Source organism: Mastomys coucha, unplaced genomic scaffold, assembly GCF_008632895.1.
Source record: "Mastomys coucha isolate ucsf_1 unplaced genomic scaffold, UCSF_Mcou_1 pScaffold14, whole genome shotgun sequence".
Taxonomy (NCBI): domain Eukaryota; kingdom Metazoa; phylum Chordata; class Mammalia; order Rodentia; family Muridae; genus Mastomys; species Mastomys coucha.
Window position 1 is genome coordinate 13,036,530 of NW_022196896.1, and position 21,760 is coordinate 13,058,289.

Below are 21,760 nucleotides of genomic sequence, written 5' to 3' on the forward strand. Positions count from 1 at the left end.
TCCCGCTGACTAGGGGTGTCTCCTTCCCGCTGACTAGGGGTGTCTACTTCCCACTGACTGATTAGGGGTGTCTCCTTCCCGCTGACTAGGGGTGTCTCCTTCCCGCTGCCTAGGGGTGTCTACTTCCTTGGGGCAAGTGTAATCTTACAGTCAGGATAGCTAATTTCTTCTCCTCCTCTTCTTCCTCCTCCTCCATCCCTCCCTTCTTTCTTTATTCATAACTACTTAAAAAACATTAACCAACACCAACCAACCAACAACCAGTAAGTCCCCATGCCTTTTGGGGCCCTAGCATTTACACACCCTCTAAAAAAGTCCCCAGAATTCCAAACGTCACACAATCACAGAAACTATCTGCATCTGCCAAAATCACGCCTCTGAACAAGGAAAATCAAAGTCAGTTGCTGGGGACAAACTGAAGCAACACCATATCCCACACCTGGGATTACAATGAAAGCATATTCTTTAATATTTCTGTGTTTTTTCAAGAAGCCAAAATTCTCACTACAGTACAGTTCAGGGATCAGATAGATGCTAGCCTAGTAGCAGAACTGATATTATGAATTTTATTAAATAATTTTTTCTAACTTTACAGTTTTTATTGTTTTAGATTATTTTTTTTCTGTTTTAAATGATATCTTAGGTTTTTTTTTTTTGAGAATTTTGTATGATGTATTTTATTAAATTCCCTCCTTTTTCCCAGCATCTCCCAGACCCTCTATCCACCTACCTTCATGTTCTTTCTTTCTCTTAAAAAGAGAGGAAGAAAGGAAAGAAGGAAGTAAAAGACAGGAAAAGGAAAGGAAAGGAAAGGAAAGGAAAGGAAAGGAAAGGAAAACACATGAAGTCCAGTTGTGTGGCCAATTACTTCGGAGCCCTCCCTGGTGTGTAATTGATATATCTAGTGTCACTTCATTGACAGATACTGATTTTCCTCCCTGCAGCTATCAATCTTGATTCTCTTTGTTGGTAGTGGTAGGGCTTCATGTCTACTTCCTGAATGCATGATGGGATTTTGTCTAGACTGAGATTATATAGACACTGTGCACACTCTCACAACACTTGTCGGTCCATGTGCGATTCTGTGCTTCTGCCCTATTGTACCTTTAAATGCTGTTTCTCAAAGGCATCCACTACCTCTGACTCTTACAATCTTTCTGACATCTCTTCTGCATGGATCCCTGAGACCTGGTGGAAAGGTTGTGATATTTAAGATTGACCATTTCAAAGTTTCTTATTTTCTGCATGCTATCTGATAGTTAGTTTTCTATATGCATTCTCTGATGAGGGTTGAGCAATGCATTGATCTATGAGTATAGAAATATGTCACCAGGAGTCATTCTATTGTTCTGTTTATTTGGCAGATTCTTGGCTTCATTAAAAGTGTCAAGTATGGGTTCTATCTCATACAGCAGGCCTTAAATTCACTTCAAAAAGTTTCAGTTACTTCCATACCATTTTTTGCCACTCATTATGCAAGTGGGTATATCTTACAGTTGGATAGTTATTGTAGTTCAAAGGGTCTGTGGCTGAGTGAGACTGCTAAATTACTTTTCTTTTGTAGTAACATATATAGCACCTTCCAGCACTGTGAATTCTAGCCAGTAAAGGGAGAAGTTTCTAGTTGAGTCCTAGCTCCATACACATACACACGCGCGCACACACACACACACACATACACACACATATGCAGACACATGTATACATATGAATCATGGTTATATTCACAATAACACACTGGAGCTCAGAGTGTGGAAAAGATTATCATTCATGTGATGAGGCTGAATCATATGTAGGGATAAATATGCATATATATTTACATATGTATATAAATATATATTCAGTAATATTATCTTACCAAGAAATTATGGAGGACTACCAGTTACATTGCTAACAGCCTGTAATGTTTGGGAAATCTGTGGAACTTCATTGGCCAATATTTCAAAAAGAAGTAGCCCCATTATATGGTAACTCTCTTGCACATATATATATGTGTGTGTATATATATATATGTGTGTATATATATATATGTGTGTGTATATATATGTGTATGTTTCCATATGCAAAAACCAGAAATGTTGATTTGTTGATTAATGGAATACAATTGAAGACCTGGACATAAGTCTATATATCTACAAATACCAGATTTTTTTCACAAAGCAAAAATCACATACTGTAGAAAAGACAGCATCTTCAACAAGTGGTTCTGGTTAAACTTGATAGCTTCATATTGACAATGAAAATATATTAGTATTTTTCATACTGCATAAAACTCACCTTCAAATGAGTCAGGGAAGTAAACATAGAACCTCATGACCTTAATGTTACAGAGGAAGAAGTATGCTTGAATGCATTGGCACGGGAAAGGGAGTTTTGAATAGGAACCCATAGCTCAAGTGCTAAGACTTACAGTTAATTTATAAGTGAGGTTTTATGAAGCTAAATGCTCCTGTACAGCAAAGGACACACAATCATTCAAGCAAAATGGTAGCCTACCAGATAGGAAACACCTTTTGTACCAAATATTAATCTGATAGAGGGTTCATATCTAATGTATTAAAGACCTTTTAAACTAGTGGTGGTGGCTCACGCCTTTAATCCCAGCACTTGGGAGGGAGAGGCAGGTGGGTCTTTGTGATTTCAAGGCCAGCCCTGTCTATTGAGTGAGTTTTAGGACAGCCAGGACTACACAGAGAAACTCTGTCTTGAAAACCAAAAAAACCAAAAACCAAAACCGAAACCAAACCAAACCAAACCAAAACAAAACCAAACCAAAACAAAACAAAAAACCAACCAAACAAACAAGGAGCCAGGCGGTCGGTCATGGCACATGCCTTTAATCCCAGCACTTGGGAGGCAGAGGCAGGCAGATTTCTGAGTTCAAGGCCAGCCTGGTCTACAGAGTGAGTTCCAGGACAGCTAGGGCTACACAGGGAAACCCTGTCTCAAACCTCCTCCCCCCCCCAAAAAAAAGACCTTTTAAAAACCCTGAAAAATTTAAAATGTTCATTATCCTTAGCCTTTAGCAAGATGTAAATTAAAACTACTTTTAGACTTCATCTTACTCCATGTGGAATGGCCAAGATCAAACAACAGCAGATGCTGGTGTGGATACAGGAGAATGGGGTGCACTTACTCATTGCTGGTGGTGGTACAAATTGGTACAGGCACTTTTGAAATCAGTGTGGAGAGGCCTCCAAAAGCTTAAACTAGATCAACCATGATACCCTGCTGTACTTCTCTTGGGCACGTACCCAAATTACTCTATAATCTGAAATTTGCAGAAAATGGACAGAGCTAGAAAAAATTATTGTGAATGAGGTAACTCAGACTCCCAAAGACAAATTGCATGTTTTCTCTTCTACGTGGATGTTAGCTTTTATATTTTATATAGGTGTACTTCATTTAGAACATCCACAAGGCTAGGTAGCTAGTTAGGGACTAGAAGAGGAATAGGGGAATCTTCCAAGGAAGGGGGCAGCAGAATATAGTGTTATAAAGAGATGAAGGGAAGGTAGGACAGGAGGATTAAATGGGAGTGAAGGAGCCGAGGGCAACAAGGGAGATTGGGATGACATAGGGATAGGGTAATTTATATGTAAGCGTTGTTTTAGAGCCTTCGAATAAAACAGGATTCCTCTCCACCCCCTAATTTGGATTAGATGTTTATAATAACAATAACACACATAAGGCCAGGTTGTTGAAAAGTTTACAGTTCTTGGGACTTACTGAAGGAGGCACAAAAGTGACTTGGGGAAGGATTGTCTATTGTTTGAGGTAAGACATAGACTGAGCTGAAGGCTCTTGTGTAGACAAAGGCTTGTGCAGTTTACAAGGACTTCGAAGCTTTCTTTTACTTTTGCCCTGTTGTGAGGACGCAAGGAAGAAGGGTGTGCAGGGCTCAAAATCTTCCAGCAGTAAAGCATCAGAAATCCCTCGAGCAATAAAGTTATGTTTTAGGCACAGATATTGAGAAATTGTTAAACTCAAGTCATTTAATGGAAACAAAATGGGACTGAATATGTCCAAGGCATCTGTATTCCTCCTCAGCCTCGGTTCTGCTTCAAGAAACCATTGGAAGCTAAGGTGCTTGAGCCCTGATGCTGAGCACACCCTCCACTGCAAAGGAGAGGCTCCCAGTAACTGAGACCATAGTTAGTGACCAATATGGGTAGGGCCCATGTTGTTTCTAACCTGCCTTAATTGCGTGATCTGGGTTTGTTGCTTTTCTTCTCTTCACTGTGTTTGTAGCTCTCTGTAGCTCCTGTTCCTTCTGCCAGCTCAGGGAACCAGAAAGTAAGTATTCCTCTGGCTCTTCTTGATGGTGTATTGTCAGTAGTAGGACAGGAAGCAACCATTGCTTTTTTGTTTGTTTGTTTGCTTGTTTGTTTTTGTTTTTGTTTTGTTTTCAAGACAGGGTTTCTCTGTGTAGCCCTGGCTGTCCTGGAACTCATTCTGTAGACCAGGCTGGCCTCGAACTCAGGAATCTGACAGCCTCTGCCTCGCAAGTGCTGGGATTAAAGGCATGTGCCACCACTGCTGGCTCACCATTGTTTTTCTTGCTGACGTCATCACGAGTAGAAATGTTTTGGCATGCAGCAACTCATAAAAGTAGATAAACACACCTGCTTGCTTGGGGTGGGTTTGTACTTATTCCCCTTGCCTGTTTCAGCAGGACATTCCATTGTCTTGTGTGTCCTTAAGTACACATCTACACCACCGTGATTAGATAGTCCTCCTGTCTGAAGTCTTCCTAAACAATGATCTTTCTTGGTCATTGGAATTTCTGAGTCATGGCTGTACCCAGGATCTTTGCTGAAATTACCTGAGTGGAGAGTTAGTCATTTATTTCATGGCTCATCCCGGTAGTGCCTTTGGTTTTGTTAAGAGATTTTAGCTTATTATAGTACCTGAACTTTTCTTTGTTCATGAAGAAAAAAAAAAAAAGATGAATGCCATCTAGCCTGTATAGATTTTTTTTTTGAAATGTTCATGAGAAAAATCTAAACAGGAAGGTTTCTTAAGAGATAATGTGGTCTTTTTATCCAGATTTTTCAATTCCCAACCTTTCCTATCAGTATTTAATATGAAAAGGTCTTTACAATTTTGAAATGAAATTCTTTCTTGTTTTTTTCCATTAATTTATTCATATTATATCCCTATGGCTACCCTCACTTCCTCCCAGTCCCCCCTCGCACAGTCCCTCCCTCTGCTCCCCTCCCCTTCTCCACCCAGAGGATGGAGACCACCCTGGGTACCCCCCACCACCACCCTGGTTACCCCCCCCCACCCAAGTCTTTGCAGGGCTAAGTGCATCCTCTCACTGAGGCCAGACAAGGTGTCCTAGTTAGGGGTACAGGGTCCACAGTGAGGCAAGAGCTCTAGGAACAGCCCCTGCACCAGTTGTTCAGGACCCACCTGAAGACCAAGCTGTACATCTGCCACATATAATGTAGATCCAGCCTGTGTATCCTTTTTGGTTGGTGGTCCAGTCTCTGAGAGCCCCCAAGGATCCAGGTTAGTTGACTCTGTTGGTCTTCTTGTGGAGTTCCTATCCTGTTTGGGCTCCTCAGTCCTTCCTCCAACTCTTCCCTAAGATTTCCTAGCTCCATCTAATGTTTAGCTGTTGGCCTCTATATCCATTTTAGTCAGCTGCTGAGTGGAGCCTCTCATAAGACAGTTATGCTATGCTCCTGTCTGCAAGCATTACAGAGCATCATTAATAGTGTCAGGGATTGGTGCATGCCCATGCTATAGGTCTCAAGTTGGGCCAATCCCTCGATCTCTGCTCCACTTTTGCCCCTGTATTTCTTGTAGGTAGAACACATTTTGGTCAAAAGTTTTATGGGTGAGTTGCTGTCCTTATCACTCCACTGGAGGTCCTGCCTGGCTACAGGATGTGGCCACTTTTTAACTGACCTACATAAATTTCTCTCAGCCCCGATGAAGTGACATGATCACATACATGAAAAGGATAAATACAAGGAAATAATTTTATATTAAAAATCATATTAATACATTTATACTGGGGGTAATTATTCTTAGAGATGGGGAAATACTCACCTGTCTACATGTGCAGGTGGTTTGGCCATGCCTGCCACAGTTTACTTAATCATGAATGTTTTACTGACAACACACATACCCAGGAGCATATTCTTGGCACTGTACTGTTATAAAGTAGTGAGTAATTCCAAGAAAAATACATTAAGGGACTTCTGCTCATCTTTTACCATCACAGCACTGGATAACTGAATGTCTTGTCACACAGAAAAACAATAAAAATGTGGCTCCATTTTAGACAGTTTTGAATTTTCATCTTTAAAAATAGAAATCTTACATGTGTGTTACTGCGGGGCATTTAGGCTTACAGCTGTAGGGAAATTCTTGATGATTGCCCTTTACATTGCCTGACATATGGCCTCCTTTCTGGATGACTGGAGATGTCCACGTGAGTTTCCCATTTGTCCCCTAGAGAGAGACACTGATGCCTTTAAGAAACACTAGTTATATTTTGAATTTTATACTGAGATCAACCATAAAGTCAGAAAGCAATGCTTGGGTTTTAAACAGGTTTTTTTTTTTCCTTATGTTTTACTTCTTCCTTCTAATGTTATTTAAAGTATTACCAAGAAAAATATTCTAGACCTTATTATCTGTAGGAAAACTTGCTGTAGGAATCAGAATTATCTTTAGTGTTTTCACCATCTAAGGTTACATTGTTGTATTTCTGTTTTAGTGTGTGTACATGGGTGTGTTCTGGATGTGTGTGTGCCTGAACATATGGGGGACAGTCTCTCCCCGTATCATTGTCCATAAAAAATGTTTTTTAAACAGTCTCCCAATGAACCTGGAGCTCACCAGTTAGCTAGGCTTTCTCTCCAGTAAGCTCCCTACTCTTTTGAGGGCTGGGGAAGATTCTGCCCCCATTGCTGGGGTTCTATGTACATGGCCACACCACCCTGTGCACAGATGCTTGGGATCTGAGCTCAGGGTGCTACAGAGAGCACTTTATTCACTCGCTGCTCCGTCTTTTCAGACCTCTGGTCTAGTATTGCGTCTACTTATAATAGGACGGACATGGAAATTGTGTGTGAAACACAGAGATAGTGTGTTGAGGGATGACTTATTACATTTCTAACATTATATTCTTCTCTGACCTTATATTGCTTGCAATTTCCTGTCTTCTCTGACTTTTATACTCCTGATATTTAAATAGTTACATAAACTGGATTAGGATTGTGCCTGCCTGTAATATCAGCTCTCGGAAGGCAAGGCAGGAAGATCACAACTTCAAGAGCAGTTCATTTGAGGGTAGCCTCAGCCTCAGAGTGACCTGCCTTAAAATACAAGTGAACAAATACAAGCAAACACGACACTTATGCTGGAACCTACTTCCCTGTCTTCCTTGGAATTAGTCAAGTGTGCTTATCTGCAAGTGATGGGTGTATACATAATGATGCTTTCCTGTGATTCCTTTCTTTTCATCTTGGTTGTTTTTAAGTGAATTGAGGTATGTGGTGGCTTAACCACAAGAAGAGCATAGCTCTGAGAACTGCCTCCTCAGAGTTTTACCAAGGAAGGCCACTGTTAGAAAATGAGTTTTGAAACTTTTCCCTAAAAATGGAGTCTGTGAGCCCTCTGCTGGAGACATTTAGTATTTGTACAAAATAGTCGGTATGTGTGTTTTGTAATTCTAAATTTTTTTAGACATGATAGCAATATCTGTTTTTCTTTTTTTCTGATGAATAGCTGATGAATAGCATAAGTGTCTAGTTATTTTCCCAATACTAGAGATTGAACACAGGACTTTGCACATGCTAGTTAAATGCTTTTCCAATGAGCTACATTCCCAGCCCTCAAATAGAACTTATCGAAAGATTTATTTTGCAAGTATTCCATTTGAGCACGATATTATTAAGAACATTCAAATGAAGGAAATAATTTGAATGTGCTACATTAATTTCTGAATTTTTATATTCTTTGTATGTCATAAGAACCATCTCTTAATATTTTGCTCTCAAATGAAGTTCATTAATTTAGCAAATACTTAATGGTGTCTTACTGTGTGTCAAGGACTTGCTGGGAGCTAGGGGGACACTGAAGGGGAAATTCCATTGAATGCTTTTGAATGAGATATCACACTGTGATTAGCATAGACAGATTGATGTATGATTGCATTTAAAAAAAATAGGATAGGATTGGCATTTTGAATTGTGTATCATATGTAATATAATAATAAAAAAACCATGGGAGTTCGACACCCCCCCAAAACTGTACAAATTCAAGTGAGAGACTGAGTAATGAGTTATAGTGATTTTCAGAACACAGTTTAAAATACTAACACACTTGAAAGCCCTAACTTTCATTGCCAGGGAGAAAAGATAGTCATTTTCTCTGTGGTGATTGAATAGGAGCCAATGTGTCAGAACTTTGGTGCAACATGAACCAGCCAGTCAGTGACTTGAGTGAGAAGCAGCCCCGAATCCCACTTGTAGCACCATCTGAGGGGTCCTGTTTGAATCCAGTGGTGAGAATCACCTCTCATTGACTGGTGCTGAAAGTCACTACATCAGATCCGTGGTCTAAATCTAGGGCGGATCCACATCCTTTCGAGGCAATGCTAATCTGTTCTGCCTCAGTCCATTTATTGACAAGTTTCTCATGTCTCTCTCTTCAGACTGCCTCCAACTACCTTCCCTACAACATCCATAATGGGGGAATTCATCTCCTGTGGGGATTAGGCAGGGAGGGCTGCATCTGCCTGTCATCATGTCTTTAGACATCCCTGTGTTTATTTCTATTCCATGTGTTTCCATCTTTCCCAGTGGAAAGTTCACATTTCTGAATGTTGAGGGGTCGAGGGTTCACGCTAGGCTCTCAGTCTTTAGCACAGTGTTCCTGCCTGTGAACTCTGCAGCGATCTCTCTGTTCTCCATTTCTTTTTCTCTACTGCATTATCCCATAGCACACAGGCATACTGTATTACTCAGTCGTTAAAAGGAAAACAAGAACTTGTTCATTTGCAAAATCTATCCCACAAACACTTTTTCCCTCAGTTTTATTCATCTGTTACACAGATCTCTACTCCTCAAGTCTGAAGGCTTCTACCTTTAGCACTCTAGAAAAATTGTTCTTTTTTGAAATAGGGTTACTCTGCATAGTAGATCAGACTGGCTTCCAACTCAGAGATCCACCTGCCTCTGCCTCCAGAGTGCTGGGATTAAAGGAGTGCACCACCATGTCCTCATCTTGAGAAACTGTTCTGTGAAAAAACAGATATTGGCAAATCCAAACTAAGTGTTGTCCCTTACAGCCACTCATCTCCAGGTGCTACAGCTGGACAGTGTCCATGGAAGCCTTTCTCTCTGAGCTTTCAGAACACACTCTTGGCTGATCATCCCAGCCACCCCTGGCCCACTCCTCATGTTTCTGTAGGTCTTAGTTTTCTCCTTCTCTCCCTGCATGCTGGAATCCCTCGTGCATCAGAACTGGCCTGCACAGGCTAACCAGCTTCCTTGCTAATGTCATACAGACATTACTTGCTTCCTTGCTTCAATATTGTACTACTAACTCCCTGCCCTCGAACTTCCTCTACAACAAATATCAGCAAATAATTTCTGCAAGAGGGCAGATAATACATGATTTAGACTTCACAGGCCATGTCATTGCTACTTAAAGCCTCCTGTTGTAACTCACCAACTGCCGGAGACAGATCAAATCTGTAAAACTCAGTTGGCACTGAATTTTTAATTTCATATAATTTTCACTTGTCACAACATATTCCCTACCACTAGGGGTGTTTTATTATTTTAAAATATTAGAATTAATTGTAAGAACCAACTCTCTCAACAGTGAAATACATGGGCATCAATTCAACAAAAATGTACAAGGTGTATACAATGAAAACTTCAAAACTTGTGAAAGAGGTCAAGAAGGTCTCTGTTCAGAGAGTACCTATTGTCAAGAAGGCAGCTCTTTACAACTTGATTACAGAATCAATGCATCCAAACCAAATTTCAGAAGGATATTTATAGGAGCTAAACAAACTGACTACAATACTCAGATGAAGTAGCAAAAGACCAAGAATAGCCAAAATAGTATTGAAGGAGAACACGGTTGGACAACTGAGAGTTCCCCGATCTCGGTGTAGTATGGACCAGAGTCCATCAGGAGATCAGTGGACAGAATGGAGAGCCCAGAAACAGACCACATTAACAAAATTGATGGATCATCAATGGGGGAAGAAATAAAATGCAACAGAGGAAGGAAAATCTCTTTCACTAATGATGCTGGTTCAACTGGACATCCACCTGCAATCCAGTCTGTGCATGGATCTTCACAAGTGTAAAACACAAGCCTAGAAAACTACCAGAACCTGTTAATAGCAGATATGTGTTCACGCACATATCAGACCTAAGAGGCCAGTGTTGTTAATTAGTGCTGGACCCAGAATTATGGAGGAAGCACTCCCAACCAGTGAGCCATCTTTCCAGTCCAGACAAAAGATTTTGAAAGTACACAAAAATGTGGTCTTCGATAACCTGTATTTCAGTGGAATTAAAAAAACTTGTATTCTAGAGTGGTTGTACCAGTTTGCAATCCCACCAGCAATGAAGTAATGTTCCTCTTTCTCCACAACCTCTCCAGCAGCTCCCAGGGTCTCAACCACCAACCAAGGACTGCACATGGTGGGTCTGATTGTTCTGGCAGCATGTGTATAGTAGAGGATTGCAAATTTGATCATCAGTAGGAGGAGAGGACCTTGGCCCTGTGAAGGTTCTGTGCCCCAGTAAAGGGGAATGCCAGGGCCAATAAATGGGAGAGGGTGGGGTGGCAGGCATGGGGAGAGGGGGAGGCAACAGGGGGTTGTTCTTGTTTGTTTGTTTGTTTTTTGGAGGGGAAACTGGGAAAGGAGAAATTTACATGTAAATAAAGAAAATATCTAAAAAACAAAAACAAAAACAAAAAAACCAAAAACTTGTATTCTACAAAAGACAGTATCAGGAAAATAAGAATCCAAACCACAATTTGAAGAAAATATTTACAAAAGTGTAAAAGAGTATCATTTAAAATATATGAAGAACTCAAAAGTTCTGTAGTACAAGATGAGTCACCAATGAAGATAGGTGGCAAATAAGCATATGGGAAGACGTTCATATATTTCATTAGGCAGATGCAAACTAAAACAAGTGCCGATTGTTGTCCACCTCTTAACACACTGTGTCCACATGCAGAACCTGACAACACTAAAAGCTCATGAGGGCAGAGAGTTCAAGAAACTCATTCGTGGCTGGTCAGTAGTCAAAATGGTAGCATCCCTGAAGAAGAATAGTTGGTAGATCATTAAAGAAATAAAGTGCTCTCTCTCTCTCTCTCTCTCTCTCTCTCTCTCTCTCTCTCTCTCTCTCTCTGTCTGTCTGTCTGTCTCTGTCTCTCTGTCCCCCCCTCTCAATATATATGATCAATATGGTCTTAAAGGTTATGGCAAGTTTATCATGGGAGAGATGTTGATAATGGGAATATTATACATGTGTAGGCTCAGGATGTATATGAGAACTCTATTTTCATTAAATTTTGCTATAGGCGAAAACTGCTTTAAAATAGCATATATATATATATATATATACACACACACACACATATATATAGAAACAGAGACAGAGACAGACAGAGAGACAGAGAGAGAAGGAGTTAGATAGATAGTAGATAGATACAGATATATAGATAGATAGAGATATATTTAGATAAATTTAGGTATTCATTCCTTGGTATCTACCCTTAAAATGGAAAGTTTATGTCTAAAGAAAAACCTGAACACAAACATCTAGGTGCTTTATTTACAATTAACACAACACTGAAGCAACAAAAATGCATTTCTATAGTAAATAAATGAATGGATATCTTAACTGTGAATGGAATATGAATGATTCAATGTTGCGAGAAATGAGGTACCAAACTATGACAAGACTTGCAGGGAATGCAGGTGCACATTGCCAAGTGAAGGAAACTAGTCAAAAAGCCTACACATTATGGGATTCTAAATCTATGACATTTTAAAAACTGTCAAACTATGAAGAGAGTAAAAAGAACAGTGGATTTCAGGAGTTAGGATGGGCAGTTAAGTGGCAGTGAATTAGCTAAGTACAGAGGATATTTAGGACGGTGAAACTAGTATGTAAGGCCTTACAATGTCAAATACATGTCATTATACATTTGTCAAAACCTATAGAGCATAAAAGATCCAGAATGAACACTAGGGAAAGCCATGGGTTTTGGGAAAAAATGGTATATCAATATGGTCTTATAGGTCATGGCAAGTGTATCGTTCTGTGGAAGATGTGGATATGGGAATTATACATGTGTGGGCACAGGTGTATATGGGAGTTCTATATTTGATACATTTTGCTACAGGCAAACTGCTTTAAATTTAGCCCATTAATTAAAAATTAAAAGCAAGAACTATTAATGCTTTGCCCACATGCTATACAAATGCATGTGATTAGACAGATGTGGTCTGGGGGTTTTTCTTTGCCACCTAGATGCGTGTGGTTTTGTCTCCTGGTTGTTTATATGGATGACACATCACAGACCTAACATACTTCAAAACCCAACTCTTGACCTTCCTCCAAACCAGCAAGCTCTAGGTTTTACCCTTGTAAGTAGAGACACTAATGGGCTGACAACTGAACTCTAAGCACCATGGTAACGAGTGATGTTTGGGTAGCGGTGGTTATGTCCACAGAGTCTAGAAAGCTGTCCAGAACTCTGGGATTAGACAAGACTTGCTGTTACCTAGAGGTGCTCCCTTGTCTTCAGCTTCCTCGTTTTCGTATGGTAGTTATATCTACTTGCAAAGGTGAGAAGTGGAAAATGGTACTATGGGAAGGGCAGATGGCATAAATGAAATGGCCACATATCTGTAAGATAGTAGGTAGTACTATCTTACACTCCACATAAAATTACATTTGCTTTTCAAGAAATTAATAATAGAAACATTTTTACTCTATAAATTAGGCAAGTCATTTTTCTAAGCACTTTATCTGGGTATCCCATTTTCCCCCATCCACAAACTTTATGAAAATAAGTTCTGGTCATATATTTCTTTAGAGATAATACTAGATAGGGAAATGTCAGTGGCTTATCTAACTTCCGTGGCACACTCTAAACATGTGTTTTTATCTTCATCCTTTACAAAGCTCTGCAAGGAATTTCCCAGATGAGCATAGAATTGTGTGTTGATGATCCCTTTGCACACTGGGGCTTATTTCTCCAACATCTTTAATGAAATTAGACAGCTTCAATCCCCAGCTCCCTCAGCAACGTGCTGTGTGCGTGCTGTCTTTGCATTAGTCACACCACGGACTAATAATTGCATTCAGCTCTGTCTTCTCTCTCCATTCAGTACCCAGCAGTGACATTGCTAAGTCACCCCTACACTTGGAAATTGGTGCCAAGGGGGCTGGAGAGAGAATTCAGGAGCCAAGAGCACTGGCTGCTTGCCAAAGGACCCAGATAGGGGCAAACCACCATCAAAGAATGATGCCCTCTGGAGGCCTCTGCGGTACTGCAACGCACATGGTCAACAGACATGCAGGCAAAATTACACATAAAATAAATGGAAAGCAATCCCTTAAAAATAAAGAAAATCAGCATCAACCCTATTCATTCTTTAAGAGATCTTCATCTTCACATGGCAGTAGTTGAAAGTCAGGGTTTCCTCTTTGGTTTTGCCCTCATGTTCTGGAGAATCTGCCCCCATGTTATGGAGCTGGCTATATTATGGAGAATCCCAGTTCCATGATAAAGCTGTGAGGGATGGAATCTACCATCTTCACCACATTTGAAAGAATACTGGTTATTAAGTAGGTCTTAATAATTAATCTAGCTTTTCTTTTAACCTATAATGACCTTCATGTTTCATTATACTTTAATTCACTACAACTGCTTCTTTCCCTTACAGTTAGAAACTATCAAAAATGTATTCTGCTTTTTCAAATAATTAGCCACATTTGTAAAGGTGATGTAAGTATGTATAATTTATCTTTACATTCTATTAAATAATGCATCTTATTAATTTAAACATAATGAAGAAAACCATGTTGGAAATGACTAGCTGACAATACTATTAATCTCAAGGCCTAGAAATGCCAGAATAATTCTAATGAAGAAGGGGCCATAAGAAATGGAGTTTTCTCTATGCTGTGAAAAGACCAAGTCTTTTCATATTCATCTGCAGGGTTTTTTCAATTAAATCTGGCATTCTAGCCAAGAGCTCCTCCAGGACCACGTGTCCACTGAAACACCACACCATTACAATCCTTTTGGGATCTTTTTGCTTTACTTAAACACTGAGCTCCATTACTTACCCTATTCACTCTTCTGTTTGTGCCAATATACACATACGTTGTCTGTTACTCCTACAACCATATGAGGTGCATAGTATTATCAGTATACATAAAGATACCGAGGAATGCTTGCAAAGTAAACCAATCCTTAGGTTTTCTTATCCTCATTTCCACTGTATTTTTTTCCTTAAAACTGCAGTATGCCTGATAGAGGTCACAAGGAATAGAGAATCATTTTGCTTTAATCAAGGGTGCCACCTTGTGGATAATCTTTAGTAAAATAATATTGAAGCCAAAAGTACATTTTGTTTTATGTCCCACCTATATGACTTTTCTTATATAGAAATGCGTCATGCGAAAGGCTTCCTATGTGTTGAATATCTGACTAATAAATGTATTTATGCTCCCTTTGTTCAGTTTACCTGATGCCTTTACCTCATACCTGAACACAAGTTTGGATTTGTGTTAATTTGACAGTTTTCTAGACTATATGAAACTATGAATTCCATATGTGTCAAGGGGAAATGTACTCACTTATTCTGATGAATGATATTAGACCACATGTAACTTAAATTGCATTAGTCCTTGTGCTAAAAAAAAAAATGGTGAACATTGGGCTAGAGAGATGGCTCAGCCATTAAGAGCACTGACTGCTCTTCCAGAGATCCTGAGTTCAATTCCCAACAACTACATGGTGGCCCTCAATCATCTGTAATGGGATCCGATGCCCTCTTCTGGTGTCTAAAGAGAGCAATAGTGTACTCATATATATAAAATAAATAAATAAATTTTTTTAAAAAAATGCTTGCTGTTCTTTTTTTTTTTTTTTTTAAAGATGATTGTTTTCATGGATGTACTTGCAAACCTTAGTTGTCTGGGTTTAATGTTATCACACTCCTAGCCTGCTCTATTCACCAAATCAAAAGACAGCAAACGAATATCCTCCTAAACATGTCGTGAGGTCATGCCTTTTGGAACTAAAGTTACCATTTCTTTGAAGGTACCAACTCAGTTATTCACAGTCAGAAAAAAAGCCATACTGAAACTTTTCATAGGTGTGCAAAGACATTTGTAATCAGAAGCTAACCCAGGAGGCAAGGTTCCTGGGGAGAGGAATGAGAGGGGGCACCAGAGAATGAGCTAAAAGATGAACAGGAAGCACATGGAGTTTGTGTTCTCGCCTCTGCTCCTACTTGTCAGCCCTGGCTGGCTTTCCCAGCACTTACTATGTGCCCATGCGATGCCCTATGCAGAACTGTAACAAGCTCCAATCCTCTTCCCCTTTCACAATGTTTTAGCTCCATCTTCTGCCTAAAGATGCCATAAGGCGAGGTGCACGAGTCTTCTCTCGATTTGGGGGGTGTTCCTCATAGATGGTTCAAATCAATCCTGTACAACCAACTCCATTCGAGTCATTGACCAAACAAGATGAATCATTCCAGAATCCCTCCTGTCAAGGAGGCAGTTGCCCTTTATTGCCAAGTTCTCCTGTCAAAATGATTCTGGGATCTGTCACTTTCTATCGAACTTATGGATTTAAACTCTAGTATTTGGTCCTACTACTGGTACAGCACCACAACCCATGGGCTTTGTCCTGGAAACTAGACTGGAGCAAAGAAGGAAAGAAGAAAGAGCAGGCAGACATACCTACAGAAAAGCTGGGATTGGAAGGAATGTGTTGCTCTGGTAGAGCACACCTACTATGCCACAGAAACCAGGAACTTCAGCACTTTTACCATGAAGACCATTCTATTCTGTAGGTGAGAAATCAAGTTGTAGCCATCTGACAGGAGGAAGCTACAGTCACCAGTTTTTGCACACACTACCAACATTCCCACTCAGACTAAAGGAAAGTTTTCCCATCCCTCTGAACCTCAGCCCCGTGGAAAGGGTTTGCCTCTCCTGTGGTTCTTAACAAGGCCTTGTCCACATTAACAACACACACTCACTCAGGACTTTATCAACTCTTCCCACCCTGACTTAGGGCTTCTCCAGCTCTCTACAACCAAGTGTCACTGTGCTCACAGTCCTTGAGTAAGTCTTACCTAGTAGTGAAACTGAGAGAGTGGTCTCAGCATCTAGGAAGAGGGAGCTTAGAGCATTTTTGTTCAAGTGACCTTGTTTATGGGGACAGTCCTTGAGCTTGACTCAAGTTATAGGATTGCCATTTACCCCAGGTAGCACTGACTCATTCCTCACAGCCAAGTGGAGCTTCTCTGTATTCTACATGGAGGCCAAGTGTGGGTGGATAGTGGGAAGAGAATTATAAATTGTCCATATGACATTTGGCTTCACCTATACACACTCTTGATGGCTTATTAATCTGCAGGACCCTCAGTTCTGTCCCAACTGGAAGAGCTGAGCATCATTGAGAAGTTCACAGTCCATGTTGGCTTCTTCAGGATATTTTTTTCCCTCTGACATAGGATTCCAAGACACTTGGTCTTACATTTCTTGCATTTTCTTTATCACTTTATCTTGTTCATATCTGTATGCTTTCATCTGAGCCAAACTCCTCTAGACTGCTAAGCAGTGTGGGTATGTCCCATCACATAGATCAGACCCCACTCTAACAGTATACTCTCAGCTTTCAGGGAATTTACCTCCTTTCCTATAGATGGATCTCAAACACCATCCAGTCTGTTAAAATGCCAGACTAAATGTCGATGACTATAATGTCTGAAGGATTTGAAGTTAGTTATGGTTAGTGTTTTATCACAGCAAAAGAGGAACAAATTAGAAAGTTGTGTAATATAAAGTGAGTGTTTAAGGCCCCTTTTGAAGAGTTTTATTGGCCAGATGTTCAAGAAGTTCCCAGATTCACTATACTGTAAAACACAAGAAGTTGAGCCTTAGTTTATTTCTGCCCAAGCACAAATGCTTTGGAAAAATGCAGCAGAGAAGTCAGCCACGGAATGGCATCAGGGCTCGACTGCAAAGGTGCTGACCAGTAATGCTTACACATATTGGTTGTTTCTAGTAACTGAAAACCAGGTTTTCTGGCAGTGTTCTCTCTGGCAACCTTCTAATGAACTTAGGGGCTTTTCTATGCTAAAGTTTCATTTACAAAATTTTATAATGAGAGGAAAAAAAAGAGCCTACAGAACAAAAAATAGAAAACAAAGGCAAAAGCAATCCCAGTATGGGTTTCTGCTAGGAGGGTTTCTCGCAGTGAGCCCATTGAACGTGTTACACATGCTATGGAATATTCATCTTGTCTCTCTGTGATATCTGTCTTTGTGTTTGGCATTACCACACTTTGGAGGTTATCCTGAATGCCAGTTGTGTGAAATGAACGCAACTGACAGGGTTGAAAGGCTAAAACTACCCTTTCTAATCTATCTATTCCCTGATCTCTGCCTTAGGCCATGCCTCTTCTGCATGTCTGTTCGCTATTCTTGCTCCTCTGATGGGAGATGTACTCATTTCCTCAATGTCAGTCAAAGCCTCTTCCTTAAGGATTTGCAGAAATTTAAATTCCTCTTCTTACTTAGAACAAGAGAGAGTTGCAGAAATAATGTCCAGAATAAGATGAGTGTTTGGAGGTTTGACCCCCCTCTGCTTAACTTTTCCATATGTTACTTTATTGTACTTTAATATACTTCATATATTACTTTAGTAATCCAGAAATATAGGTTGCATCTCCCTTTTCTCCTTCCCTGTGTCAGCTTAATTGATAAAGTAAAAACTTGAAATGTGAATGTGTGTAGAGATTAGTTACTTATCCAATGTTTTAATTAAGTAAGCCCCTCAGTGCAGAGTGACAGCTATGCCTAGGCATTGTTCTTATGTGCTGTGGATACAGAAAGGACAAACTTCTCTTCTCCTGGAGTGAGTATTCTCATGTGTAGAGAAACAGAAAACAAGCACATAAATGTGCAATGTGTCACGAGATTGTGGGTGCTGTGGAAAATACGGAAAAGATAGGAAATAAGGCATGTATTTTGGAGTGGTGCCCTGTTTTCCATAGGATGGTCAGGACAGGAAAGCCTCTTAGCGTTGTTCTGTGCTCCCCAAAGAGTGAGTGACAGCTGTACTTCCAAGTTTTACAAGTGAGTTTGTTAACTTTTCAGCAAGGCAAAGTAAAAGAATTAGTAGCAAGTAAGAGCATGACCTGAACATATTCTATACGTGTATAAAATCATCAAAGAATAATTTTATTTTTTAAAAAAAGAATGGCTCTGAAGTTTTCACCTAAAAAGTGCTCTATTTCTTGCTGAGATGGCAGGGCCATAAAAGGAGTGAGTTGGTGAGTGGTAGACAAGATAGAGTTTAGTCTGGGGTGTGCTTAGTTTGAGCCACTCTCTAGACAGCTAAGAGGCCATGCTGTGGTGGCAGTAAGTTGCCAGGATCTACCCAGCTTGAGGAATTGACTCAACTGAGACATCAAAAGAATGAAGAAAAGGCAGACACTCAGACACATGCCAGGCAAGGCTGGGATAGGGTGGGCTGTGCTCACTTTGCTGGAAGGTACCAACTTTGACAGTAGCCCAGAACCTCAGTTTGGGTAGAAGTCTAAAAAGGGATGGAAGTAAACAAGCTGATGTCCTGAGGAAGAATTTTTCAGGTAGAAAAGACTGACTTGATTGATAGTATGAGTCAAGAAGGCAGGTTTCATTATATAGTGGAACAAGGAGGCAGCCTTAGCTAATCTCGGCTAGACGGCTTTGGAGGGGAGTGATCTTAGGCTGTAGTCATCCCAGAAGAGAAAGCTGTGGTTGATAGTTATTGCACACTGGTCAGTCATTCCTAAACACTTGTATTTGGACCAAAGCAAGGCTTTGCTGTGTCTCTGAGCCTTATCTGAGGAACACGTTGACTCTGCCATGGATCTGAGACATGCTCTGCCTATGCCCATGGTACATATTCACTCGGAACTTCATCCCTTACCCGCAGTTGTGTATGAGAATCTAGGGTATGGGGACAGAGACAGATTCCAGTGCCATCAGCATATAAATGATGCTAAAGCCAGTGGATTACAGAGTGAGCACAGAGTGGAGAGAAAGGTCTGAGGACCACGTGGTGGTGCTCATTTCCAAAGCACATAGACTGGGAATGAGAATGGTTAGGGAAGTAAAGGGAAATCAAGAAAGAATATTGACCGAGAGCCAAGATATGGCCCCATTTGGAGAAAGAATGCACTTACCTATGCTTACTGTTTTCATGTGGATGTAGCAGTGAATTACCCATGGGTTTGGAGACATAGATGTCCAGTGACCAGATTATGAACTACTGGGCTGAGGACAGACCACTAGGACAGGACTAAAGGCCTTGTAGGAATGAATGTCTTCATTATGGTGTGTAGCTTTCCCTGGCCTTTTCCACTGGGCTAGTAGCAGCTGTCAAATAGTTGGCTTTAACCAAAAAAAAAAAAAAAAGAAAGAAAAAAAAAAGGCAGGTAATTGCTATCACCAGTGGCATGGCTTGTTGTCTTTCCTTGTGATGCTTACTGTCTCATGAATGTGATAGCTGCATTTTAAATAAAGAACACTAGAGCAACAAAAACCTACATGAAGACAATGAAGGCTTGTCATTGTACAGGGCCTGAAGGAGAATAATACCCACTCCTCTCTCATAATACCACCTTACTTTCATAATACCCACCTCACTCTCATAGTAAACAACCAATCCATGTGGCCAGAGGAGATACAAATGTCCTACCCTAAAGCCCCTATCCATTAAACTGTGACTGAACTGAAGAGTCTGAAATATACTTTGAAAAAACTAGAGTTGATTTGGTTTGCATCGAACGACTGTGTATCAGGAAGAATGCTGAGAGTCTATTACATTCTTTGAAAATGTTCCCATTTTTCTACAAAAGCAAAGGAACTAAGAGTTTTGGATGTAGGAAAACTGTTGGCCCACAGAAAAACAGAAGTTACATGTTTGAGAGGGAACTATCTTATTTATGATAATTAGGATACACAGATAGGTGAGTTTTCATTCAAATAACTGTGTAGAGTAGTAATCTAAATACAGTATGGTGCATCTATAAATTAAGTAATACCATGTCAATTTTTCATGTAGCTGATCACTTTCTCTTTATTGAAAAACAAAAACAGATTTTGTTGGAGCCAGGAGTGATCCAGGATGTGCTAGCAGCTGGCAGTCATCTACAGCTGTTGGAACTTCTCAATTTGTGTTCCCACTATCTCATCCAGGTATGTGTGTTCCCACTATCTCATCCAGGTATGTGTGCTTGCATCTGCTAATTGCCCTTCATTTTCCCTTGCCCTGAAGTTGTAAACTGTCCCCTACCAACTGATAGAAAAACTACAATGTTGGTATGCACATATATGTGCATCTGGGCTGTGTGTGTGTGTGTGTGTGTGTGTGTGTGTGTGTGTGTGTGTGTGTGTGTGTGTGTGTATGTGTGGTTGTATATGTGTTTCTACAACCTAGCATGTGCTAGTAGGTTCTTTAGGACACAGATAAGAGGATCCTAGGAAGGCAGCTGCAGTTCCTGTGTCCTTTCATGGACATGGATATGTTGTCCTTCCTCCAGGTGACCTGCCCACTCCAGGTAACCACTGTCCTCCCCACAGGGTCTTAGCTACCGTGTGCAGACTTCCCCGTGGATCCTGGAGAGTTAATACTAGAAAGGCTCCTGGTTTAAAGGAATGCTGGTTGTAGAAGTTAACACCAATGCAAGAAAAGTTGACCATCTGTTGAAGACTCAGTAACTGTAGTTATATCTTGGAGTCAAATATAATAAATTATCCTGGGAACTTCCAAGGTGGTAGAGATGGAAAAAGGGATGAGTGAGTTGTGCACTCTTTCCCTGGTTTGCTGCGTGGTTAGGAACGGCTCTGGGAGAGATGGAAAGAAAATTCGTACACACTATGCTGTTAAATATTTAGAAATGTTTCACATTTATTCCTTATAACAAATCTATTTTGTTTTGTTTGCCAAGATAGGGTTTCTCTCTGTAACAGAGCCCTGGCTGTCCTGGACTTGACTTTGTAGCCTTGAACTTGCAGAGACCTACCAGCCTCTGCCTCAAAAGTGCTGGACTTAAAGGCATGCACCACCATACCTGGCAACAAATTTATACATTAAAAAAAAAAGAGTCAGAGGTTCACAGTGTACCCAGCTTGTTTGTACCAGTGTGGCTGGTGAGTGCTGGACTTTTCTGATTTGTAAAATTATTTTTGTCTTGGGGGAAAACCTTATGGGTAAAATGTGGGATGGCCGTGGAAGCCTCCTGTCTCTGAGACTTTTACTTTACAGATAAGATTATATTTAATTAAAGTGATTTATTTACTTACTTTGGAGGGGGATCAAACGGTTTTATTCAGAAACTTAAGGGTAGGGAGAGGCTGAAGAGGTCCATGTGCTCTGATGTCTTTGGCAGGGCAAGTCTTTTGGGCTTTTGTCATTAACAGCCTCTCTCTCTCTCTCTCTTTCTCTCTCTC

General features: G+C 40.4%; 1 protein-coding gene across 4 annotated transcripts in view; it reads left to right on the forward strand.

The window, feature by feature from the left end:
• The window catches only part of Klhl32 (kelch like family member 32), a 231,450-nt gene that overhangs the window by 123,224 nt on the left and 86,466 nt on the right, over positions 1 to 21,760 (forward strand). For all 4 annotated transcript variants that reach the window (XR_004117737.1, XM_031366486.1, XM_031366485.1 and 1 more), the window contains one exon: positions 20,408 to 20,506. Coding sequence is in view for 2 of the 4 variants with exons in the window: in XM_031366486.1 (XP_031222346.1) it covers positions 20,408 to 20,506 (99 nt within the window). In the remaining 2 variants the exon portion in view is untranslated. The remainder of the gene's footprint in view (positions 1 to 20,407; positions 20,507 to 21,760) is intronic.